This window comes from Myotis daubentonii, chromosome 7, assembly GCF_963259705.1.
Source record: "Myotis daubentonii chromosome 7, mMyoDau2.1, whole genome shotgun sequence".
Classification (NCBI taxonomy): Eukaryota; Metazoa; Chordata; class Mammalia; order Chiroptera; family Vespertilionidae; genus Myotis; species Myotis daubentonii.
Genome location: NC_081846.1, coordinates 7033398 through 7060368, shown reverse-complemented (window position 1 = coordinate 7060368; position 26971 = coordinate 7033398). Strand labels below are relative to the sequence as shown.

Below are 26971 nucleotides of genomic sequence, written 5' to 3'. Positions count from 1 at the left end.
CCGACTCCACCATCAAGCATGGCCCTGATGGACCCATTGATCCAGCCATTCAACGCTCTGACGCTTCAGGAAGCCCGTCGCCAGCGACGCCGCCCGCTAGCCAGATCAACGAGGACAACGAAACCACCTGCTTGGGGACAGCTGAAATCCTTGACTGAAGAGGCCAGCAACCTTCTACAGGAACAAGGCTCCGTGTGCACTCCATCCACTATGTTTATTGCTATGCTCGCTATCATTGCTTGTCAGTCTTCTTCTGAGTCTTAAACAACCCAATCCGAGAGGTGGCCGCTGATTTACATGCGCTGTCATTTAAAAAATAAAAATGGGGGAATCTGCCGGAAGCCGGTCCACCCTTGCTGCTTGACACAGTCACTGCAGGGAAGAAACATCTGCACAGCTTATCTTTCAAGGGACCTGGCGTATATGGCATATGTTTGCTCCCCCTCTTAGCGCTATGTGTTTTAAACAGGACCACCTCCCTGAGAAAGGTTGTTTCCCCAGGTGGGGATTTTTCCCTGGAGTTAGGGATTAACAGGACTAAGGAAGGGAATCAGTAAAACCCCTTAACTAAGTGCCAGGCGGGTAATTAATCACTTTAACTAGGAACAATCATCCTTAAGCTACATAATCTTTACTTAGGATAATCTCCTTCAGTTACTTCCTTATAGCTTAACAGAACAATAGAGTAGTGGCCTTGGAATGGAGATAACAAACGCCCTAACCTTTGGAATAGAATGGATAGGATTAAAATCAACTGGTATAAATACAGATGTAACAGGAGAAGAAAGAGAGAACCTGGCTGGAGAACTTGACTGGAGAACCTGGCTAGGCTGCTGATCTTCTTCGCCGACTCCATCCACACCTTTGGGAACCCCTGGACCTGCTGGGGTTGGACCCCAACGAAAATTGTCATAGACAGAATTATTGGTATTTATAAAGAGCTCAAACTTAGACAACTTTGACTACAGATGACTGAAATATTAAACTCTCATGGCACCTTTCTCTAGAATTCTAGAATATTTGACCAAATTGGTGATTGTGGTAGCCAGGCACCAACATGGCCCTCAATGATTATTATCTTCTGGTATTTACACATTTGTGTGGTTCCCCCTCACACTGAATTGGGCTGACCTGGATAACCAATACGATACTGTGCAAAGGATGTGTGACTTCTGACATTAAGTCATGAAACTGCACATTGAATCAGGAAACAAATGTGACAAGTTAGTACCGCTAATATTTAAAACCTTATGATCCACGTTGTGGGAATGCAAAATGGTGGGGCTACTGTGGAAAACAATATGGAGATTTCTCAAAACCCATTATAGTGCTGTCAGTTCTACCTAGCAATCCTACCTCTGGATATTTTATCCACAAAAATTGAATCTCAAAGAGAGATCAGCACTTCCCTCTTAACCGCAGCAGCATCCACAGTGGCAAAGATGGGGAAATAACTGAATGTCCAATTCACACTGACCAAGATGTGGAAACAACCTAAATGTCCATCTACCAGATGAATGGATAAAGAAAAATATGGGCCCACCGGCTTGGCTCAGTGGTTGAGCATCAGCCTATGAAGCAAGAGGTTCGATTCCCAGAGTTGTAAGCTCCATCCCTGGTGTAGGGCGTGCAGGAGGCAGCCAATCAATGATTCTTTCTCTCATCATTTTTTAAAATAAATCTTCACTAGATCAGATGGACTTAATAGACATCTTCAGAACACTTCACCCCAAAGCCAGGGAATATACATTCTACTCAAGTGCACATAAGACATATTCAAAAATAGACCATATGTTGGGTCACAAGCAAAGTATCCCCAAACTCAAGAAGATTGAAATCAAAAAAGCGTCTTCGCAGACCATGATGGCATAATATTAGAAATAAACTACAATAAAAACAACCCAAAATACTCAAACACCTGGAAGCTGAATAGCATGCTATTAAATATTGATTGGGTTACCAATGAGATCAAAGAAGAAATTAAAAACATCCTGGAAACTAATGACAATGAAAACACAACAATCCAAAACCTATGGGACACAATGAAAGCAGTCCTGAGAGGGAAGTTTATCTTTTTTTTTTTTTTTCCAAATATATTTTATTGATTTTTTACAGAGAGGAAGGGAGAGAGACAGAGAGTCAGAAACATCGATGAGAGAGAAACATCGATCAGCTGCCTCCTGCACATCTCCCACTGGGGATATGCCCGCAACCCAGGTACATGCCCTTGACCGGAATCGAGCCTGGGACCTTTCAGTCCGCAGGCCGACGCCCTATCCACTGAGCCAAACCGGTTTTGGCTTGAGAGGGAAGTTTATAGCTCTACAGGCCTATCTCAAAAAACAAGAAAAAATGGTAGTAAATCATCTAACTCTACAACTCAAAGAATTAGAAAGAGAGCAACAAGAAAACCCCAGAGTGAGCAGAAGGAAGGAGATAATAAAGATTAGAGCAGAAATAAATGACATAGAGACCAAAAAAACAATACAGAAAATCAATGAAACCAAGAGCTGGTTCTTTGAAAGGATAAACAAGATTGACAAACCTCTAGCCAGACTCACCAAGAAGCAAAGAAAGAGGACCCAAATAAACAAAATCAGAAATAGAGGCGAAATAACAACAGACCCCACAGAAATACAAATGATTGTTGAAAAATACTATGGACAGCTCTACTCCAACAAACTAGACAACCTGGAGGAAATGGACAAATTCCTAGAAAAATACAACATTCCAAAACTCAATCAGGAAGATTCTAAAAATCTCAACAGGCCAATAACTATGGAAGAAATTGAAGCAGTCATCAAAAAGCTTCCATCAAACAAAAGCCCAGGACCAGACGGCTTCACAGGGGAGTTTTACCAAACATTCAAGGAAGAACTAAAACCTATCCTCCTCAGACTACTACAAAAAATTCAAGAGGAAGGAACACTTCCAAGCTCATTCTATGAAGCCAGCATCACCCTAATACCAAAACCAGGTAAAGACAATACAGTGAAAGAGAATTACAGGCCAATATCCCTCATGAACATAGATGCCAAAATCCTCAACAAATCTTAGCAAATCAGATCCAGCAGTACATCAGAAAGATCATACACCATGACCAAGTAGGATTTATCCCAGGGATGCAAGGATGGTACAATATCCGCAAATCAATAAACGTGATACATCACATAAACAAATTGAAAGAAAAAAACCACATGGTCATATCAATTGATGCAGAAAAAGCATTTGACAAAATTCAACACCCATTTTTGATAAAAACTCTCAGTAAGGTGGGAGTAGAAGGATCATACCTCAACATAATAAAAGCCATATATGACAGGCCCACAGCCAGCATCATACTCAATGGACAAAAACTAACACCATTTCCCCTAAGAACAGGAACAAGACAGGGATGCCCACTCTCACCACTCCTGCTAAACATAGTACTGGAAATATTAGCCATTGCAATTAGGCAAGAAGAAGAAATAAAAGGCATCCAAATTGGAAAAGAGGAAGTAAAACTGTCCTTATTTGCAGACGACATGATATTATACATACAAAACCCTAGAGACTCCATCGAAAAGCTACTAGACTTAATACATGAATTTGGCAATGTAGCAGGATACAAAATTAACCCCAAGAAATCTGAGGCATTTCTATACACGAATAGTGAACTTTCAGAAAGAGAGATTATAAAAACAATCCCGTTTACCATCGCACCAAAAAAATTAAGCCACCTAGGAATAAACTTAACTAAAGAGGTAAAAGACCTCTACTCAGAAAACTATAGGACATTGAAAAAAGATATAGAGGAAGACATAAACAGATGGAAGAACATACCGTGTTCATGGATTGGTAGAATCAACATCATTAAAATGTCTATACTACCCAAAGCAATCTATAAATTCAACGCACTTCCCATTAAAATACCAACGGCATACTTCATGGATCTAGAACGAACTCTCCAAAAATTCATCTGGAATAAAAAAAGACCCCGAATAGCTGCAGCAATCCTGAAAAAGAACAAAGTAGGTGGGATCTCAATACCAGATATCAAGATGTATTACAAAGCCACTGTTCTCAAAACTGCCTGGTACTGGCACAAGAATAGGCATATAGATCAATGGAATAGAATAGAGAGCCCAGAAATCGGCCCGAACCAATATGCTCAATTAATATTTGACAAAGGAGGCAAGAACATACAATGGAGCCAAGATAGTCTCTTCAATAAATGGTGTTGGGAAAATTGGACAGATATATGCAAGAAAATGAAACTAGACCACCAACTTACACCATACACAAAAATAAACTCAAAATGGATAAAGGACTTAAATGTACGACAGGAAACCATAAAAATTCTAGAAGAATTCAAAGGCAACAAAATCTCAGACATATGCCGAAGCAATTTCTTCACCGATACAGCCCCTAGGGCACTTGAAACTAAAGAGAAAATGAACAAATGGGACTACATCAAAATAAAATCTTCTGCACAGCAAAAGAAACCATCAACAAAACAATGAGAAAACCCACTGTGTGGGAAAACATATTTGCCAATGTCATATCTGATAAGGGCCTAATCTCCAAAATTTATAGGGAACTCATACAACTTAACAAAAGGAAGATAAACAATCCAATCAAAAAATGGGCAAAGGACCTAAATAGACACCTTTCAAAAGAGGACATTCAGAAAGCCAAGAGACATATGAAAACATGCTCAAAGTCACTAATCATCCGAGAGATGCAAATCAAAACAACAATGAGGTACCATCTCACACCTGTCAGACTGGCTATCATCAACAAATCAACAAACGACCATTGCTGGAGAGGATGTGGAGAAAAGGGAACACTTGTGCACTGCTGGTGGGAATGCAGACTGGTGCAGCCACTATGAAAGACAGTATGGAGTTTCCTCAAAAAGCTGAAAATGGAACTCCCATTCGACCCTGTGATCCCACTTCTAGGAATATATCCCAAGATCCAGAAACACCAATCAGAAAGGATATATGCACCCCTATGTTCATAGCAGCACAATTCACCATAGCTAAGATCTGGAAACAGCCTAAGTGCCCATCAGTAGATGAATGGATTAGAAAACTGTGGTACATCTACACGATGGAATACTATGCTGCGGTAAAAAGGAAGGAACTCTTATCATTTGCAACGTCATGGATGGAACTGGAGAGCATTATGCTAAGTGAAATAAGCCAGTCAATAAAGGAAAAATACCACATGATCTCACTCATTCATGGACAATAGAGACCATTATAAACTTTTGAACAATAATAGATACAGAGGCAGAGCTGCCTCAAACAGATTGTCAAACTGCAGCGGGAAGGCCGGGGAGGGTTGGGGGGCAGGAGCTAGGGGGGTAAGAGATCAACCAAAGGACTTGTATGCACGCATATAAGCATAACCAATGGACATAAGACACTGGGTGATAGGGGAGGCTAGGGGACTGTCTAGGGCGGGGGGGAAAAAATGGACACATATGTAATACCCTTTGTAATACTTTAAGCAATAAAAAAATAAAAATAATAAAAATAAAAATAAATCTTTATTGCTGAAAGTGTTACATATGTCCCCTTTCCCAGCCCCATTGCCCTCTCCCATCCCCCTCTCATCATTGATGTGTCTATCCTTCTCTCTGAATTCAATAAAAAAAATATATAAAATATATTAAAATAAAATTTAAAAAATGTGGTATAGTCCTAACCGGTTTGGTTCAGTGGCTAGAGCATCCACCTGCAGACTGAAGGGTCCCAGGTTCAATTCTGGTCAAGGGCATGTACCTTGGTTGTGGGCACATCCCCAGTAGGGGGTGTGCAGGAGGCAGCTGATCGATATTTCTCTCTCATGGATGTTTCTAACTCTCTATCCCTCTCCTTCCTCTCTGTAAAAAATCAATAAAAATACATTTTTAAAAAATGTGGTATAAACTTACAGTATTTTCTATTATTCCGATATACTATATAGTATATATTATTCCGATTAATTACAAACAAACAAAGGAAGCCACGGGCGAGGGCGCGGACCCCGGTACAGGGCTCCCGTGGCGGAGCTCAGCTGGGCGCGGGCCGCCTGCCGTTTCCCGCAGCCCCGCCCCGCAGCTCGGGCGGGCCGCTGGGTTCCGGGTGCCCGCGTTCTCCCACCCGCCCGGCCCGCGCCTGCATTGTGCGCTGGCAAGAATGCAGCCTCCTCCCCTGTTTATGTCGTTGGGGAGGAGGCTGCGCCTGTGGCTGGGCCGGGCGGCTCGGGCCTTTGGTGATAAGCCTCGGTTTCCCCGGGCTTCGCTTCTCAGGTATTTTGGGGTCCTCTCTCGACTCCCCCAGACTTACACCTTGAGGATGTGGAACACCTGGGCCACGTTCCTGCAGATGAGCCGCCGGACGTCCACCGCGTTACCCACCGGGACCTCCAAGTGCACCCCTTCCCAGAAGGTGCCCACCCTGCCGGGCGCCATCGCGCCCAACAATGACCTGGCCAGTCTCTTTGAGTGTCCCGTGTGCTTTGACTACGCGCTCCCCCCCACTCTGCAGTGTCAGAGCGGCCACCTGGTCTGCAGCAACTGTCGCCCCAAGCTCTCCTGCTGTCCGACCTGCCGGGGCCCCTTGGGAACCATCCGCAACTTGGCCATGGAGAAGGTGGCCAACTCAGTCCTGTTCCCTTGCAAACACGCCATTTCGGGGTGTGAGATCACTCTGCCGCACACCCAGAAGGCCGACCACGAAGAGCTCTGCGCGTTCCGGCTGTACGCCTGCCCCTGCCCCGGCGCGTCCTGTCGGTGGCAGGGCTCCCTGGACGCCGTGTTGCCCCACCTGATGCACCACCACAAGTCCATCACCACCCTGCAGGGGGAGGACATCGTGTTCCTGGCCACCGACATCAGCCTCCCCGGGTCTGTGGACTGGGTGATGATGCAGTCCTGCTTCGGCTGCCACTTCATGCTGGTCCTGAAGAAGCAGGAGAAGTGCGACGGGCACCAGCAGTTCTTCGCCATCGTCCAGCTGATGGGAACGCGCAAGCAGGCGGAAAAGTTTGCTTATCGACTCGAGCTGAACGGCCAGAGGCGGCGGATGACTTGGGAAGACACTCCCCGATCGATTCATGAGGGCATCGCAACGGCCATTATGAGTAGCGACTGTCTAATCTTTGACACCAGAATCGCACAGCTTTTTGCCGAAAATGGCAATCTGGGCATCCACGTCACGATTTCTATGCGTTGAAATGGCGAGCCCACATTTTTCTGGCCGAGGTTTAAAACCATTGCGTTCAATTTCACAGAGAACAGGCACCCTTCTGCCTGCCCACCTGAAAGTTTTGGAAGGTGGAGCTAGTCGCATGAATGTAAATAAAACGAAAGGCTGTTAAATACAAGAAACAGTTGCATGCAGTTATTACGGCGGCGCTAACAGCACCAAGGGTTAGGACCTAACCGTTAGGTGGTGGAGTCAGACCAGAGGGGTGGGCAAACTTTTTTACTCGAGGGCCACAATGGGTTCTTAAACTGGACTGGAGGGCCGGAACAAAAGCATGGATGGAGTGTTTGTGTGAACTAATATAAATTCAAAGTAAACATCATTGCCGAAACCGGTTTGGCTCAGTGGATAGAGCGTCGGCCTGCGGACTGAAAGGTCCCAGGTTCGATTCCGGTCAAGGGCATGTACCTGGGTTGTGGGCACATCCCCAGTAGGAGGTGTGCAGGAGGCAGCTGATCGATGTCTCTCTCTCATCGATGTTTCTAACTCTCTATCTCTCTCCCTTTCTCTCTGTAAAAAAATCAATAAAATATATTAAAAAAAAAAAAAAAAAAAAACAAAGTAAACATCATTACATAAAAGGGCACGGTCTTTTTTTTTTTTTTTTTTTTTAGTTTTATTCATTTCAAACGGGCTGGATCCGGCCCGCGGGCCGCAGTTTGCCCATGGCTGCTTGGTTCAGCAACCTCCCTACTTGAGTTCTGGCTAAGAAAGAATTCAGAGGCAAGACTCAAAACTATACCAGTTTCTTTTTAGAAAGTCACAGAGGTAGAGGCAATGGGCTTCAGAAAACAAGTTACACAGGCAAAAGAAGGGCACTTGGAGTGTAGGAAAAAGAGAGAGGCAAGGAAATGGCACCTGGGTGAAGGGGGTGGAGAAAGGCTGGGAGTGTTCCTTAAAGATCGGCTCACTCGGTCCTCCTTGAGAGTATCTGGAGGCCTCTGGGGAGGATCCCAATAGGGTATGTATCAGCTTTCCCGGTGTGCCCTTTCAGGATCACTGTGGATCACTGATTGACCAACACCAGGACAGGGAGGGGGTCATTAGTCAATGCAGCTGGTCCTGACGTCAGCCATGGCCTGGCTTCTTTGGTTTTGCTGCTTTTCTGGGCCTGCAGCTGAAACACAACTGAGGTCTAGATGTATTTGATGTGGGTCCACATCTCATTGTCTTGGAGGCTCAATGTTCATGAGCTATTTTCTGGCCTCCTTGTTGGTTCCCCCTCTAAGGGTCTAACCCACATGACTAGCAACATGGCAGGGAGGAAAGGTCAGGGGAGGATCTGAACTGAATGACCAGTGATGTGAAAGGTCAGAGGATCTAAACCTCATGACCGCCAATATGCTAGGGAAAGAAAGGTTTTCCTGGAGACAAGGTCCTTGTTTTCCCATTTGCCCCTCGGCACCCGGGGCTTTCCACCTGGTGACCTTCTGTACTTGGCCCATGCTCCTTGCTCTGCTCATGTCTAACTGCCTATCACATAGTAATACTAATATATTTAAAACTAGAGGCCCCAGCCCTGACTGGTTTGGCTCAGTGGATAGAGCGTCGGCCTGCGGACTGAAAGGTCCCAGGTTCCATTTCGGCCAAGGGCATGTACCTTGGTTGCGGGCACATCCCCAGTAGGAGGTGTGCAAGAGGCAGCTGATCGATGTTTCTCTCTCATTGATGTTTCTAACTCTCTATCCCTCTCTCTTCTTCTCTGTGAAAAATCAATAAAATATATTTTAAAAATAAATAAAAATAAATAAATAAAACTAGAGGCCTGGTGCAAAAATTTCGTGCACTGGGGCGTGGGTCCTTCAGCCAGGCCTGCATCCTCTTGCAGTCCAGGACCCCTTGAGGGATGTCCAACTGCCAGCTTAGGCAGTCCAATTCCCCCAGCTGGCCCTGCCCTGATTGGCCCCAGTCGGGACAGGCCAACCTCCCACCATCACCTCCTCCCAACAGGCTCAGCCCCGATCTGCCCCGATTGGGACCGGGCCAGCCAGACCCCACCTGTGCACGAATTTGTGCAGTGGACCTCTAGTCTATATAATAAAGCCTAAGTGACCACTATGGTGGAACGACCAGAATGACCGGTTGCAATGATGTGCACTGACCACCAGGGGGCAGGCGCTGTGCACTGACCACCAGGGGGCAGACACTCAATATAGAAGCTGCCCCCTGGTGGTCAGTGTGCTCCCACAGCAGGAGCGCTGCTCAGCCAGAAGCTGGGGCTCATGGCTGGCGAGCGCAGCGGTAGTAGTGGGAGCTTCTCCTGCCTCCGCAGCGCTAAGAAAGGAACAGCAAGAAGTAAGGAGAGACGGGTCCCAGACTGCAAGAGGGATGTCTGAGTGCCGGCTTAGGCCCGATCCTTACGGGGAGTGGGCCTAAGCCAGCAGGTGGACATCCCCTGAGGGGTCCTGGACTGCAAGAGGGATGTCCGACTGCCAGCTTAGGGCCGGCTGGGGGAATTGGCCGTGGGCAATTGGCTCTGGGCCCCACCCCCAATTGGGGTTAGGGGGCCAATGGGGGTGGGGCCAGCCATGGGGAGGGGCTATGGGTGGGGGACCAGCTGGCCCTGCCCCCAAATGGGGTGAGGGGTGCCTTTCGGGGGCCATAGGTGATTGGCTGGCCAGCCCCACCCCCTATTGGCGAGGGGGGTTGGGGAGCTATCAGGGGCGGGGCTGCAGGCCTATCTCGGTTGGTGGGCCAATGGGGGGTGGGGCTGGTTGGGGGAAAGGGGGTGGGGCGTTTGGCCAGCCTGCCCTGCCCTTGATCCAGGTGGGAGAGTCCGGTAGTGGGCAGTACTTATTAAAGGATACTCCTGAGAACAGTAACTGGGAAGAATGGGAAAAGAGCAGGTTTGAGCAGAGGAATAAGTAAAGCTGCAATGCTGGCCAGGGATCAGCCTCAGCTAACCACACAGAGAGCTCTTGGGTCAATGGGGAAAAACAGAGACATATGTACCTGATGGGGCTGGTTCGCTGGCCACAGTGGGCCTCACAGCAACCAGTCATTATGGTTATTACAGCGTTACGGTCGCTGGCTTTTTATATATACAGGTAAGTCAGCAGTCAACCAATATATATACGGTGCCCCAAAAAATGTATACACACTGAATAATTATAATGGCAGTATCTAGTAAAATACATTTCATTTTCAAAATTGAGCTGTCAGCTGTTAAAGTGTGTATACATTTTAGGGGAAATATATATGAAACCCTGTCATGTGAAAACATGGATGAACCTTGAGCACATGCCTGGGTTGTGGGCTTGGTCCCCAGTGGGGGCTGTGCAGGAAGCAGCCGACCAATGATTCTCTCTCATCATTGATGTTTCTATCTCTCTCTCCCTCTCCCTTCCTCACCAAAATCAATAAAAAATTTATTAAAAAAATAAAATAGTCAAACTCTTAGAAGCAAAAAGTAGAATGGTGGTTGCCAGAGAAGGGGGAGAGGAAACAGAAAGTTAATTAACGGACATAATGTTTCAGTTAAGCAAGATGAAAAAGTTCTAGATACCTGTTGTACAACAATGTGCCTATAATCAACAATATTACAGTTAAAAATCTGTTGAGGGTAGCCCTGGCCAGTTTTTCACAATGGTTAGAGTGTCAGCCCTTGCACCGAAGGGTCTCGAATTCAATTCCTGGTCAAGGGCACGTGCCTGGGTTTCTGGTTCGCTCCCTATCCCCTGGTCAGGGGGCATGTGCAGGAGGCAATCAGTTGATGGTCTCTCACATCTATGCTTCTCTCTCTCTGTCCCTCCCTCTTTCCCTTCTGCTCTCTCTGAAAAGCAATGGAAAAATATCCTCTGGTGAGGATTTTTAAAAAATCTATTGAGGGTAGATCTCATATTAAGTGTTCTCGCCACAATTAAATAAAAAATGAAAAATATCCTATTTCCCAATTTTTAAAATATTTTTGTAACATATACATTCTGAAGCAATAAAAGAAAAAACCCATAATCTTAATAATGATAATATTTGTACAATAGAATAGTTCCCTGGGTAATTTTAATTTCAGTTTCCTAATTTTTTTGTGTAGAATATGGAAGGCAGACTTTGAAGTCAGACAAACCTGAGTTCAATTCCTACCTATGACTTAAAATTTGTCACCTTGAACAAGTTCTTCTACTTCTCTGTACATCTTTCACCCATGAGGCAAAGAGTATCTGCCTCACAGGGTTGCTATGATTACAATTAAGCAAGATGACACGTTAAGTGCTAGCACAAATGCCTGGCAAGCGCTCAAAAATTATATTATGAAAATTCCAGTTAGAATTATACCTAGTTTGTTTAACTTTTACCATCATCATTATTTTTCTGTTGAACAAACAGTACATAACATATTGTTCTGAAACCTGGTCCATGCCCACAATGTCCTTATTTTGGGTCTTTCTCATGTCACAATTTTTTTGCCTATTCCCAACAGAATCTTAGCACGAAATTCTTTCTTTACCAATTCTGCTAAACCAGCATCACAGGACTATTTCTGTGGTGGGAAAAAAAAAAATTAAAAAAAAAATTCTCTCATCCTTCTGATTTAGGTTATGAATAGAGCTCTGACATTTTAAGTACACCAGGTTTGGATGAACCAAGGTTTGGAAACTGTCATCTTAAATCTCAAAACTCTTGTACTTACTTGGGTCTTCAGAAAACAAACTTAGGGGAATGGGACAGCCAGGGCCTTTGGCCTAGATTCCTAAGTCTGCAAGTTACCAGCCCCGTGGCCTTGAACAAGTTTCTTCATCTCTTCCCACTCAATTTTCTTACTGATAACAGAGGGAAACCGGAGCTTACAAGGTTAGGATCTGCAAAGCCCATTATCTAGCTTTGCACAGTAGGAAACTGATGACCCACTTGGGTGCTGTAAAAGTAGAGCTTTTAATCATAATTCTTGTACCTAAATAAAACAAAAGTTAACCCTCAGTATAACAAATGCCACTAAATGCCTTGCACATAAATGCGAATACCTACACTTACTACTTTACTGATAGAAGTATTATCAAAAGCTGAGACCATATTCCATGCTATTTACTTCATTTAGATTTCAATTTTACAAGGAAAATATGGGACACAACTTTTTATTTTTTGGAACACAACTTTTAAAAAAATATATGTTTTTATTGATATCAGAGAGGAAGGGAGAGGGAGAGAGACAGAAACATCCATGGTGAGAATCATGGATCGGCTGCCTCCTGCATGTCCCTCACTGGGGATGAAGCCTGCCACCCGGGCATGTGCCCTGACCGGGACTCCAACCCCGACCTCCTAGTTTCTAGGTCAACACTCAACCACTGAGCCACACCAGCCAGGCTGGGACACAACTTTTAAGACATGATCAGAATAGTTTATAAGAAACTCAAATAAATTTGATCACCAACACAGAAATATCTCATAGCTGATTTTAGGGGGTGGTATTCAACTCGAGTAGGATTGTCTGGGTTCATATCTTCATTCTCCCTAGCTGTTAGAGCTAAATCAAGCTACTTATCCAGTCCTGTGACTCAGTTTCCTATTTGTTAAATTCAACAAACTATGTATTAGATACCTACTAATTGCCAGACATTTACACACACACACACACACACCCTTCCCATGCCACAGTGGTTACCACCAGGATTGAAATGTGTATTGAGTGCTTAGAATTAGTTGACAAAAGTAGCAGAGTCCAGAGAGGATGAAGTTTCAGACATTAGCAGCTGGAGGTTGACTACCTAAATCCAATTCCTGGCTTTGCCACTTCCTGCTAGGTGATCTTGGCTATCACTGGACCCCTCTGTGCCTCACCTTCCTCATGGACAAGAGGAGAATGATAGCCTAGCTCATAGGGTTGTTGAAAAATTAAACCAATTGATATATGCAGAGTACCTGCAACAGAAGCCAGAACCTAGAAAATGCTCCTGACGTGTTAACTGTAATTTTTATCACACTGCCTATCCCGGCATATAGAAGGCACTTAGCCAATGGTTGCTATCATACACCTTGCCTTGGATTTTTTTGGCCAAGTAAATTATATGGTAGCATTAACATTTTTTTTCTTTTAATCTTTATTGTTGAAAGTATTACATAGGTCCTCCTTTTACCCCCCATTAACCTCTTCCAGTCCGCTCCCGTTCTCCCGTGCCCCCTCCTGTATTAACATTTAAAAACTGGAAATGTTCATCAAATTTTTATAAATATAAAACTTAATATGACACTAGATTCCACAAATGAATTATAGTTCAATATAAGCTTGTTATAGTTAGGTTGCTAGTTGACTTAAAAAAATTTGTTTTGTTTTACAGAGGGAAACATTGATTTGTTATTCCACTTATTTGTATATTCATCTGTTACTTCTTGCACGTGCCCTGATCCGGGATTAAACCAGCAACCTTGGCATATAAGGACCATGGCTCTCACCAAGCGAGCTCTCTGGCCAAGGCTTGTTGACTTCACCTTTTTAAAATATTTTTTAGACATTTTCATGGTTCAGCCTCTCCCAGGAGTGAAATTTTACGCCACTCAGTCTGGAATTTCCTAACCAACACCAGTGAGGGATGAAGTTCTAGACCTGGACCATAAGCGCCCCTATATGCTTCTCTATGCAGTGGCTCCAACCGTCCCCGGACAATTGGGCTAGTAGGTAGTCTGGGAGGCTAAGTGATTGCGTGTAGCAGTGCCCTCCCCAGCTCACCTCACTACACCCTAACGTGAAAATATACACAGTGGTACTTTTAGGAGTGGAAGCCGTCACCCCAGCGGAACTGCCTTGCAAGTCTCACTCTTCAACCCTTTGAAAGTTCCAAGTGGGCAAATTAACCTTTGTACTGGGCCCAAAGCAGTTTTTATTCCAAGCTGTTTGCAACACTACCAAAAAGCAGACTCATACCCCATGAACGTTCTTTAGAATTAGCATCACTGTTAGCTTACCTGCACCTGCAGAAATCCCTTCCTTCTTTTCAATTACTCACCTTCTTTGGAACACCATTTGGGTTTGTCTGAACGGGTGTACGGCACCTCTGTGCACAGAGGAGTCGTTCTATGGCAAATCTCACAGGGTGATCTGATCATAAAACCCTAACTGGGCAGGTCATGGTGGGTAGTCACACCCCAGGCATAGAATAGGAAAAAGGCCTATCGTTGCCTAAGCAAGCCCTGTCTTGTCTGTGCATCTAAATAGATCAACACACCTTTGAAATGCTTCTTTTCAAACTCTCTTCTAAAGCCACCCACCCTCAAGACCAGTCTTAACTATTCTGTAATCCAATCCCCTTCTTGCCTTCTCCCACCCTCATGGAATCTTCCTTACTCTCCAATACATTAAAAAACCCTGCAAACTACCATTCTGGGAGTATCAACTCTTATAGGTTTGGATGTTTTTTATGTCAACGGATTCTGTTCTTTTGCATCTCAAATAAGTGCCTATTGCCTCTCAAAGAAAATGTAACTGCCGAAACCGGTTTGGCTCAGTGGATAGAGCGTTGGCCTGCGGACTGAGGGGTCCCAGGTTCAATTCCGGTCAAGGGCATGTGCCTGGGTTGCGGGCACTTCCCCAGTGGGGGATGTGCAGGAGGCAACTGATCAATGTTTCTCTCTCATCGATGTTTCTAACGCTCTGTCTCTCTCCCTTCCTCTGTAGAAAATCAATAAAATATATTTTTTTTAAAAATGTAACTGTAAATTCATGGCTTTGTATCAGTATCAAATATTTATGTACTAAGGCTAAATTCAATGTGAAAACTGAAAGCCTTGTTTCCCAGAATTCTCTGCAGGTTACTTAAGAAAAAAGCATAAACTAGAGAACCCTAAAACCATTTATTCATATATTTTTATTTGGAAATGTTTATATCAGTACAGTGAAACTAAATTTTAAAAGACACTGGATGTCATCAGTTTGGATATCATTAGTTTATTATAAAAGAGACACGGAAATTATTTACATGATGAAAGATTTCAGAACTTCAATGGAATGGGCAGCTTCACATGATGCCATTTCAATAGTGATTTATTTCAGTCTACATACTTTCCAAGAATGTCACCATCTCTAAATAAGAAATAGTCCTGCAAATAGAGAAACCATTAGTTAAGGAGGAAAAAAAAAGCAAACATGTAACTTTTTAAAATTACTAAGTTTTTAAGAAAATACATTAAGTTTACACACCTTGTCGTCTATAACTACTTTGGTGCCTCCATATTCTGGAAGAAGAACTTTATCTCCAACTTTCACGCTAACAGGTTGAACCTCTCCACCCTTCAGAAAATAAGGATATGTATTAGCAAAAACATCTAGCTCACAAACATTCACACCTAACTGGGGTTAATCAAATGTGCTCCCTCAAGCCAAGTGTTGAAAAAGGACTTGGTAGTGAAGTGATATGGTACCTACAAGCTTAGTTCTTCACTCCAAGGTATCACTGGGGAGTTAGTTACATTTTTAAACAATGCCCACACGGTGGCTTAAACTAAAACCTAACTTCAGTGTGAAAGTTCAAGAAGTTACACAGGGAAAAAGCTAACTTGGGCTAATTTTTTAATGGTTAAATATTAACATAACCTATGGACCGGACCGTTTGAAATACGCCAGTTTTTAAAACCATGTGCACACGGTCATGTTTCATTCAGCATTCAAAAATGTAAGAAAAACGTCCTGAGTTGGAACAGACTGCTTTTGGGATTCAATTTCCTTTTCTCAAAAACAGATCTGGAGAGAGACAGGGACTGAAGCGCAGGGCTCTCTTCCTATAGGCTTCCTATTCCTGGCTCCTTGCTAGAACTTTCTTGCAGGCAACTTGCAACAATGCAATTCCCATATTTGACCCCAAGGGCATTATCTGAGCATTCAGGGTGACACTTGGAGAGGCTGAGATCTAACCAGTTACCTGGATACCTGGAAGGCACAGTGCAACCTGTTAGCTTCACAGGTAAGCCAAGTAAGGGAAAAGGTGTGTGTGGGGGGGGGGGGGGAGGTAGGGCAGCCTCAGAGTTAGAGAGAGTAGCCCGATTCTTAAAGGCCCGCCTTCAGCAATAGCAAAGCATAATTCTGTTTTCATCTTCTCCGACTCTCCACATAAAAACGAGCAAACTTCATTTTACGATCATTTTCATTAAAGTGCCAGATCAGACGGGACGGAACTAAGAAAACGACCCGAAAACAATACCAGCTACTTAAAGGGCTACTTTTAATAACAACCAAGGATGAAAACGACCCGAAAACAATACCAGCTACTTAAAGGGCTACTTTTAATAACAACCAAGGATTTATCTTCCCTTCCACTTCACACACACACACACACACACACACACACACACACACACACCAGCTGCAACTTAGCTCCGGTTTACCTTTCCCTTGGAGCCGGACCCCACGGCGACGACGGTGGCCTGCAGCACCTTGCCCTGGGCCTTCTCCGGCAGCATGATGCCCCCCTTGGTGACGGTCTCCGCGGCGCTCCTCTCCACCAGCACGCGGTCGAAGAGGGGGAGGAACTTCCGAAAGGCCTGTCCTGCCTGCGGGAGGGAAAGGCCCGGGTGGGAACAGCGGCCGTGGCCATGCCGTGCACAGGCCATGCCTCGGCGAACGGGACGGAGATCGCAGCTCGGACTGCTGGGTCGGGAGACCTGCGGACGGCCCCGCGCACACGCCCAGGTCCTGCCCCGTCCCCTCCGGAGGGGCCTCAGCCAGACGGGCTTCCAAAGGCGACCTGCGTCCATCCCAAGGTCAAGCATTTCCCTCCCTTAGGGCACTTCCAGCAGACACTCAAGTCCACCGCTCCGCCCAGGGCCACGCTTTCTGCCCGACATCGCCCGTCCACGGAGGCCCTGCGGGGGACAGCGGGTGGGCGGCCGCGCGCGCGTCCCGGCTCCCGCCCCCCGGCCCCACGCCCGCTGCACACGCGCGTGCCCAGAGCCCGCGGCGGAGGAAGAGTCGGGGGGCCCGGCGTCCCCAGGTGTCGGGCCGGTGCGGGCCCCTGAGCGACTCCTGCCCCTGCCAACGAGAACCGGCCGGGGGTCTCCGCCCCCGGGCCCACCGGTGCCCACGCGGGCTCACCATGACTCCGGCCGCCGCCGCCCGTGCTCCGCTGTCGCGCCGCGGCCGCCAGGAGAGAGCCGCAGTCGCCGCTGGCCACGTGAACCCGGGGCCGCCCAGCGCGCAGGCGCCCGCCCCGCGCCCCGCCCCCCCGGAGGGCGGCAGCCGCGCCGCGCGCCGCGATTGGCCCCGAGGCCTCGGCACCGCCCACTTCCGCGGCGACCGAGAGGCGGGAGAAAAGAGGAGCTCTTTCTAGGCTTTTCCAGGCCGCCTGCCCGGGGGAAAGTCCGCTCCCCGCGCCCCCTCGCGGAAGTGACGCCACTTGACCCTTGACCCACAGGGCGCGCGGCCCCTTCCGGAAAGTTCTAGAACCGAGCGCCGCCCCGGAACTAGCCTAAGTCGGCCGGGAAGGCTGGGGCCGCCGGCCGGGCCCCGCGCGGGTAGGGAGGGGCGGGGCCTGCGCGCCGCGGTGCCGATTGCCGGGCCGGGGCCGACGGGGGGCGGGGGCGGCGCTGGCGCACGCGTGGCCGCGGGGCGGGGAGCTTGGCGGGAGGGGCCAGCTCATTGCCGTGTGCGCCCTGCACTCTGTCCCTCACTCGCCGCCGACGGCCCGCCTCGCCGCCCGCACGCCCTGCCGCTGCCCCGCAGGTACGCGGCCGCCCGCGCCGCCTCCCCCCGGCGCCCGGGACCCCGGAGCGGCCCTCCCCCTGCTGCGATGGGGCCTGGGCGGGTCGGCCCGGGCGAGCCTGGGGTTCCCCCCGGCGCCGCAGGCCCGGATCGGCCGGCCCAGGCCCCGCGGGTCGGGTCCATGCGGTGCCCGTCACGTGCAGCGTGGGTCGCTCGCCAGGCAGGCGCGGGGGGGAGGGCTGGCCCGGAGTGCGTGGGGGTCGGGGGGGGGTGCACCCCCAGGGCCTCCCGATGCAGCCCCCCGCAGGCCGGCTGCGGGGAGAGGGGTCGCAGCCGCGTGGGGACTTCCTCGGGCCCCGCGGGCTGGGCGGGGTGCGGCGCCTGCACCCTTGACCTTGCTCGGGGCGTTCGGATGGCGAGACACGTGGGGCCGCGCGGAGTGGGCCGGGCCGAGCAGCCGGTGCAGCGGCCTAGCCGGCGGCCCTGGGGACACATTTTGCTAAGGTTTTTGCAGAGTCGGGGATAGTTTTGCTCCGCTGACCCCGGGTTCACGACCTCCTTCCCCGCGGACTCGGGGTCTCGGGGGCGCGTTGGAGGGGTTGGCTCTCACGGCCGTTTCAGCAGCGGAAGATGAACGCGCTTTCGCTAGCAGCAGCGGGGGCAGGGCCCTGGCTGCAGACGGCTGCCCCGTGCCGGTGCTGCAGGCCAGGCCTGCGGGGGCCGGGGCATCGGGGCTGGCCAGCCCGGTTCCCGTCCGCCGTTGGTTCGGTGGCGCGGGTGGCGCCTCGGGGGGTGCGGGTGTGGATGTACCGCTGACCTGCCTGTCTCCTCCGCTCCCCAGAAATGCTTCGATTGCACACAGTCCTTCGCCAGGTGAGGCCCGTGTCCAGGGCGCTGGCTCCTCATCTCACTCGGGCTTATGCCAAAGATGTAAAATTCGGTGCCGAGGCTCGAGCCTTAATGCTTCAAGGTGTCGACCTTTTAGCCGATGCTGTAGCCGTTACTATGGGGCCAAAGGTAACAGTATTATTTTATTGTCATTCATGGTACTGTGAGTTAATTCATATTTTACTGATGGCAGATAGTCACGCTGAACTTGGACAGTATATGAGTATCCATTTTTGAGAGAACCCAGTTTATATGTAAGTTCCACATTAATGGTTAATTTTTTTTTTCTTTTTCTTATATGTAATAGTCTTAAAACTTAAATTTAGGAAATTTCATTTTGTGTGATGTGTGATGTAATCCATTGGTAACTCAGAGCTTAAGATGGATTCTTAAACTCCAGGTAGGGTTCACCTTGCTTGCCAGCTTTTGTTAAATTTTGGATTGTTTCCCAGCAAATAGCAAGCATAGAGGGAAGGATGGTACTTATCTCCTCTAATACCTAAATACGTTCTTGAAGGTTCTAGTTTTACCTACTTTTTTCTGCTGTCCCTTCTGTTCCAAAGCACATTTAAAAATTTGTCTTGCTTAACATGAGACTGGCAAGTGAGTAGTAATAAATTGAAGAGGCCTTTGAAGGTTGTGCACAGTGGAGTGATGGTTCATTTTAGTTTGAAAACAATTCAAATATCAAAGTGATCCAAACTGTATAAATGAGGCATTGGAAAGGAGACATATGTAATACTTTAAACAATAAAGAATTAAAAAAAAAAAATAAGGCATTGGCATGCCTCCCAAATAGCTTTGGTTCAAACGAAAGGCTGCCAATACTCTGCACCATACTTGAGAAATATTTAATGTTCAGTGGCCCTGCAGGAGTGCACTGTGCTTGCCTTGCAGTTAATATTTTAGTAACTACACTTTAAAGCGAGTTAAAGGTAAGTTTTCACATGACTTTCAAGGTAGCAGGCACTGGGGAAAACTTGAAGTATAAGTAACGTGAAGAATTTCATTATTTTTAGAGTTTTTGTGAGTTTATTTGAGCATAACTGATTATAGTTGCCAGGAAGATCTAAAATGCTCCTGTTTTATAACATCTTTTAGTCTCTAGGATTTTTATCTTTTAGAATACCTTATCGAAAATTATGCACTTGACAACAACCAGGTGTTTTTCTTTAAACTAAGTTCATTGATGAACTTGCCCTTGAGGTTTATGCTGCAGATCTGATAATATGTTGAGGCTTTAAAGTGTGTGGTTCTGTAACTTTTTCCCCTTCTTTTTCCCTCTGCAATTACAGGGAAGAACAGTGATTATTGAACAGAGCTGGGGAAGTCCCAAAGTAACAAAAGATGGTGTGACCGTTGCAAAGTCCATCGACTTGAAAGATAAGTATAAAAATATTGGCGCTAGACTTGTTCAAGATGTTGCCAATAATACAAATGAAGAGGCTGGGGATGGCACCACCACGGCTACTGTGCTGGCACGCTCCATTGCCAAGGAAGGCTTCGAGAAGATCAGCAAAGGTGCTAATCCAGTGGAAATCAGGAGAGGTAGGAATGCCCCACATTGTCAGACATTGTTTGAACTGTCCATTGAATTAGAAAGTTGATTATTTCTCTTCCTAAAAATCCTCATGCTGAATATTCCTTTAGCAAATAGTGATTGAATGCCTGGCTGTGTGGTGAGCACTGTATAAGGTGGTAAGGAGGAAAATGAGACATTTCCTAAGACATTTCCTGTTGTCAGTCTCCCCATCACCCTGAAAGCTAATATTTTTAATGGAAGATACAGTATGTACTGTGTACCTTGAAAACAGTCAACTTCTGGGGATTAGAGCAGAGAGAGATTGTACAGTTCTGATGCTTTACCTTAGTAAGTAGGGCCTAATAAGCAGCTAAGTCGCCCAGGATGTCACAGATTTTTTCAAGCAGATTTTTACTTCTCTCTCTCTCCTTTTTTTTTTTTTTTAATTGATTTTAGAGAGAGAGAAACATTGATTTTGTTGTTCCACTTATTTATGCATTCATTGGCAGCTTGTGTGTGCTCTGATCAGGAAATGAACCCACAACCTTGACCTACAGTCTAAGCAACTAAGATAGCTCTTAACAACACATACTTGGTTATTGGCCTGCATTTTGGTTATTATTGCTTGTTTCAGGAAGCTAGACCACTGTTTGTTATTTATTTAATTTCAGTCCTCACTAGAGGAGTGGAGATATTTTTTCATTGATTTTTTTTTTCTTTTTTTTTTTTTTAGAGAGAGTTTACGGGATGGGGGGGGTGGGGGAGAGAGAGAGAGAGGTCCATGTGACAGACACATCATTTGATTGCCTCCCACACGTGCCCCTTCCAGAGGCACATTGGATTGGAAATGATTTATACAGAATGAGTTGAATGGTTAGATTTTTGCCAATTGTACACCTCAATTCTTTTAGTCTAATTTTCAAAATATTTTGGCATTGTGGGACTTGATTAAAGTTCCTGTTTCAGTGCATGCCATCCAGCTCCATATGATTTGGAAAAATTCTGGCACAGAAGCAGTGTGTAAGCTGTTCAGGCATGAAAACATATCAATCAAAATTTGTATGTGACATGTAGACATGAGAGAATAAGTATTGTAATGATGTTTAATCTTGACCCAGGTGTGATGTTAGCTGTTGATGCTGTGATTTCTGAACTTAAGAAGCAATCTAAACCTGTGACAACCCCTGAAGAAATAGCTCAGGTAGGGATTTTTCATAATATTTTGTGGTAAAGTAAAATATTTAATAACATTTCATGGAAATCATACACCAATTTCAGAATAACAGTACTATTCAATCACCTACATTGGAAGCATTTTTCTTACTGAATACTTGCTAAAATATTTAAAAATAATTCAGTGATCATGACACGAGTCTTAATGGACTGCTATTTTATTTCTTTATGCCATAAGACTTATTTGTATGTATGTGGTAGTATTGCCATGTTTGCCAAAGGAAAACAAAATAATGGGGTCAGCCTCTTTAATTCACTGTTTTTGTTTAAAAGAATAATTGCATATTTCATGTCTTTTGAAAATAATGTAGCCAAATAATAAGTTGAAAACATAACCCCCCCCTGTTGTCCCCTCCCCCCATGGATTTATCCATTTGGAAGTTACTAGGAAAAGGAGGGGAGTTGATGTAGAACACTAACCTTACCTTGTAATTTGGAAAGGTAACTTGATCGTTTCAGGTTGCTACAATTTCTGCAAATGGAGACAAAGAAATTGGCAACATAATTTCTGATGCAATGAAGAAGGTTGGAAGGAAAGGCGTCATCACTGTAAAGGCAAGTGTGTTTTCCATAGTAGCCTGAAATGAGATGTCAGCACAAAATTCTATCTGTATGTTTCTAAGAGTATATTCTATTTTATTCCTTCATGTGTACTGTCAGCACCTGTATAGAATAGAGTACTTAACTCTGCTTTGTGTGAATTACTAGCCTTTGCTGTGAGGAATGAATCCATCCTGACATAAGTGATACTGTCTTCTAGTTGTAAAAGTTAATTCAGATAAGCTTTCTGAGAATGTTTTCAGCAGTAGAGTAGGATGCCATGGTGCATTTACATACTCCTACCTGGATCCCTTAAGTAAGACAAGTGGGGTCAACTTGTTAATCTGGTCTGTAGGTACAGTTTTTGTGTTTCTTTAATGAAATTCATACAGCTAACTCTTTGATTCTTTTCATAGGATGGAAAAACCCTGAATGATGAATTAGAAATTATTGAAGGCATGAAGTTTGATCGAGGTTATATTTCTCCATACTTTATTAATACAGCAAAAGGTAAGAGCAAGTCAGTGACTGAAATATTTTAAAAATACGTTGTTTGCTACGTGTCAGACTGTTGGCATTAGTTGGTGTCATATCTCTGAAAACAAATTCGTATGTTACTGAAGTTAAAAAGTATAAGAAATAGAGAAAAAATGTGAACTTATTGGTGACTTTTACTAGTAAAGTATACTAGAACTTTGATTTATAGCTTTTTCCGTTACATAAATTTCAGTCGTTTTCAGAATATTAAAGTTCTAAAGTTGGTTTGAAACGTTCATTGTTTTGCAGGTCAGAAATGTGAATTCCAAGATGCATACGTTCTGTTGAGTGAAAAGAAAATTTCTAGTGTTCAGTCCATCGTACCTGCTCTTGAAATTGCCAATGCTCACCGCAAGCCCCTGGTCATAATTGCTGAAGATGTTGATGGAGAAGCTCTCAGTACACTCGTTTTGAATAGGTAATAGCAGTGATATTTCGTTTACTTTTCTAGATGAATAATTTATATTGATATTAGGAATCTCCATTATGTGCCTCCACCCAGAGTTCTGTGTAATACAGGTGTGCTTCATGGACCCTTAGTCCAGTTATAATGGTGGTGTATTTTTTAATTGGACCTCAAAGTCCTTAATATTTTGTGCAACTTTCTCATAGCCTCATTTTGTATATGGTATCTTTCTATTTTTATAAGTATTTACAGTTATTTTGTAGGTAAATGATTAAATTTTGTTTTCATTAAAAAAAAAAAAGATTTTTCTGGAAAACTATGTTCACAATTATAGTTTTGCATGGGAAAAGATCAGTAAACAACTGCCGTACCAAAAGTTTCAGATCTATAGTGTACTCAGCAGTGTTTTACATAATCTGTTAGAAAATTTATATATATATAATATTTTTTATTGATTTTTAGAGAGAGGGAAAGAGAAACATTGATGAGAGGCTGCCTCTTGCATGCTCCCTACTTGGGATCGAGCCTGCATTCTGGCCATGTGCCCTGACTGGGAATCGAACCAGCAACCTCTTGGTCCATGGGACAGTGCTCAAGCAACTAAGCCACACTGTCCAAGGCAAAAGAAAATTTTAATTAGTGAATAGTCTGAACCAGAAATAGGCACTCAACCTAAAATTAAGTGAGGTCTATTCACTTAATTTTTAAAATCTGTAATGCATTACTTTTGACTTTAAGACAGGTAATGTTAATGCTGTAAATAGAATCTTAGGGCATTACTAAACTATGTACTCTTAAGGTAAGAATTGAGGTATATCAGAAGTAAGGTTTTCCAATTTTATTTTAATGGAAATGTACAAATGAAATAGGTATGTATGTATTAGAGATTACACACCTTGACCTGATCCAGAAGCTCTCAGTTTACTTATCCTGGAATGATTGTTAGCTTGGATTTGCTTTTTGGATTATTAAAAAAAGCCTTAGAGATTGTGGAATTTGAAGCTAACATAAAAACAAAAACAATAGGCTTACAGAGTTTCCGTTGGGCCATTTTATTGGTAGCTGAAAAGTTGGATGTCTTATTTACTTGCCATATCATTAAAGCTTATCCACTCTGATTTTTATTTGACTTTTTAGTAAAATAGACCAGCTGTCTTGAAGTGTGTGTGTTCCTTTTCTTTCTCAATCTGGTCTCAAGGGAACATTTCTTTGATTGTATATTCTAAGTATTCATTACCTGCTCAAATTGCTATTAGCAACATTGGCATTTAAAAAGGCACTAAATTAAGAACACTGCTTGCTCAAACTTTAATAGCAACTTAATCTAATACTATATGGAACCCATGGGGTAAGTGCTTATTAGATGACCCTCAAATTTAATAATTCTCATTTTTCAGTCTGTGAAATAGTTACCTTTGTTTTTAACTTAACTGTTATTAATTACTGTTCCTAACAGGCTAAAAGTTGGTCTTCAGGTTGTAGCAGTCAAAGCTCCAGGTTTTGGAGACAATAGGAAGAACCAGCTTAAAGACATGGCTATTGCTACTGGAGGTGCCGTAAGTAACATAAATGTGGTGTGGTTTACGGAATGTTACTTATACTTCCAGGTCTAAAGTTAATATGTAGAATTTACACTTTTTACAATCACAGAACTGCCAACTGAACTGCTTACTTTATCTCTGTTTCTGTTGCATGTCTGGGAGGTGGAGGCTGGGTTAAGCTGGGCAAATTCCCTTCTCTACCTTATTGACTAATCTAGTTTTAAGAATATAGTAAAAAGACAAGGGACTTATGAGTTAGTTCTGGTTCCACCAAAAGTGTGACCTTGGATGAATTTCCTGAGTGTACGCTTTTCTCATACAAAGCTCAAATATTGAGGGTTAAGTGAGAAGTTGGAAATGCAATGGAAGACTATACTCAGTGGTCTGGAAATCTCACATTTCAAATAAATAACAGTAAAACAAGATTTTTTGTTTTGTTCATTAAGACACTGCATGCTGTGTTATTAATAAACGTTTAGTATAATGGAAAAACCATCACTGAGACTTGCTCCTTTTTCATTGTTTTTGTTAGGTGTTTGGAGAAGAAGGTTTGACTCTCAACCTAGAAGATGTTCAGCCTCATGACTTAGGAAAAGTTGGAGAGGTCATTGTGACCAAAGATGATGCCATGCTCTTGAAAGGAAAAGGTGACAAGGCTCAGATTGAAAAACGTATTCAAGAAATCATCGAGCAGTTAGATACCACAACTAGTGAATATGAAAAGGAAAAACTAAATGAACGCCTGGCCAAACTCTCAGATGGGGTAGCTGTGCTGAAGGTAAGAGTTCATGCTTGACTTCTTGGACTCTTGTTCAGGGGATTAGCTTCCTCGTGGAGGTATTTGTTATTTAAGCTTTTAAGTAAATTCGGTGCTAATGACCCTTGGCTGTTAGCATCTTGAGTCAGAGAAGCCGTACTAACTGGACTGATTTTATCTTCAGGTCGGTGGGACAAGTGATGTGGAAGTGAATGAAAAGAAAGACAGAGTCACAGATGCCCTCAATGCCACCCGAGCTGCTGTGGAGGAAGGCATTGTTCTGGGAGGGGGCTGTGCCCTGCTTCGGTGCATTCCGGCCTTGGACTCTTTAACTCCAACTAATGAAGATCAAAAAATTGGTAAAAAAGTTAACTTACAAATGAGTTTATTTGCAGCCTGTTTTTAGTCTTTCTGTTAGAATAATGTTGCCCACTAAATGGGACAGTACATCACAAAGCAATTTCCAGAATAACAAAAGTACAATAGCATTGATGTCAAGAGATGAAGATGTATCATCATTTTCAGGGGAAATGATTTGGCCTGTAGTGTATTCCAATTGTAATTTTCCTGTGCCAGTACTCTCACAAGTTGAATTCTGTATTAATATTTATAAAAGAAAGAAATAAGGTGGCTAAAATTTGTTTTCTTTATAGGTATAGAAATTATTAAGAAAGCACTAAAAATTCCTGCAATGACCATTGCTAAGAATGCAGGTGTTGAGGGATCGTTGATAGTTGAGAAAATTTTGCAAGGTTCCTCAGAAATTGGTTATGACGCCATGCTTGGAGAATTTGTGAATATGGTGGAAAAAGGAATCATTGATCCAACTAAGGTAAGTAGCTGATCACTTTCTAGAAAGTCTTTTAATAAGTCCTCCGTTTTAATTTACTAAGTAAAAAGTGCTATTTTATGAAACTCTTCCCCTAGGTTGTAAGAACTGCTTTACTGGATGCTGCTGGCGTGGCCTCTCTGTTAACAACAGCAGAAGTTGTGGTCACAGAACTTCCCAAAGAGGAGAAGGACCCTGGGATGGGTGGGATGGGCGGCATGGGAGGAGGGATGGGAGGCGGCATGTTCTAGCCCTGGAATAGAGCTTTACCATCATCACTGAGGACTGAGAGGAAGCTCAGGGCATCTCCTCACCTATAACTTCAGAGAAGTCAGTTGAAGGAAGTGACTGAAGAAAAGGCTGGCTGATGTTCAAGAAAATCACTCTAACCATCAGTTACTGGTTTCAGTTGACAACATACAATGGTTTACTGCTGTCATTGTCCATGCCTACAGATAATTTATTTTGTATTTTTGAATAAAAATACATTTGTACATTCCTGATAAGTGCAAGAGCCATGTACCAATGTACTGCTTTCAACGTAAATCACTGAGGCATTTTTACTACTATTCTGTTAAAATCAGGATTTTAGTGCTTGCCATCACCCGATGAGAAGTGAAGAAGCAGCCTTTCTGTGGAGAGTAAGAATAATTGTGTACAAAGTAGAGAAATACCAATTATGTGACCTTTGTGTAATAAAATTTGTTTAACGTTAATTGGATTTTTATTTTCATCTGGGTCAGGCACTAGCCTAGTCTAACTTGGAGCTGTAGCACCTGATCTGCTCTCGGTGGGAAGGAACTCCTCAGGAAGGCCCTGGGCCTGCTGTGTAGTCTGGTGTAAGCTAGGCACTGAGGCC

The 26971-nt window shown here is 44.5% G+C and overlaps 3 protein-coding genes across 4 annotated transcripts; 2 read left to right on the top strand and 1 right to left on the bottom strand.

Annotated features, from left to right (window-relative positions):
• The first annotated feature begins 6119 nt into the window (after positions 1-6119).
• Positions 6120-7348, top strand: LOC132238087 (E3 ubiquitin-protein ligase SIAH1-like). The gene has a single exon (XM_059702649.1). It carries the CDS (start codon positions 6168-6170, stop codon positions 7203-7205), a length of 1038 nt encoding a protein of 345 aa, XP_059558632.1. The 5' UTR covers positions 6120-6167; the 3' UTR covers positions 7206-7348.
• Positions 7349-15015: 7667 nt separating this feature from the next.
• Positions 15016-17402, bottom strand: HSPE1 (heat shock protein family E (Hsp10) member 1). Its single transcript, XM_059702654.1, has 4 exons — positions 17254-17402; positions 16548-16712; positions 15367-15456; positions 15016-15266 (listed from the first exon to the last, which is right to left on the bottom strand). The coding sequence occupies exons 1-4, from the start codon at positions 17254-17256 to the stop codon at positions 15216-15218; spliced, it is 309 nt and encodes a 102-aa protein (XP_059558637.1). The 5' UTR covers positions 17257-17402; the 3' UTR covers positions 15016-15215.
• Positions 17403-17648: 246 nt separating this feature from the next.
• HSPD1 (heat shock protein family D (Hsp60) member 1) lies at positions 17649-26828 on the top strand. 2 transcript variants are annotated; one of them, XM_059702648.1, is made up of 12 exons: positions 17649-17672; positions 18701-18876; positions 20043-20295; positions 21388-21470; positions 21962-22057; positions 22459-22552; positions 22829-22997; positions 24442-24541; positions 25059-25304; positions 25468-25642; positions 25937-26115; positions 26211-26828. In XM_059702648.1, exons 2-12 carry the CDS (start codon positions 18703-18705, stop codon positions 26361-26363), a joined length of 1722 nt encoding a protein of 573 aa, XP_059558631.1. In that variant the 5' UTR covers positions 17649-17672; positions 18701-18702; the 3' UTR covers positions 26364-26828. The 2 variants fall into 2 exon arrangements, with proteins under 2 accessions (XP_059558631.1, XP_059558630.1); XM_059702647.1 differs by lacking the exon at positions 17649-17672 and adding an exon at positions 17724-17880.
• Positions 26829-26971: the final 143 nt, after the last annotated feature.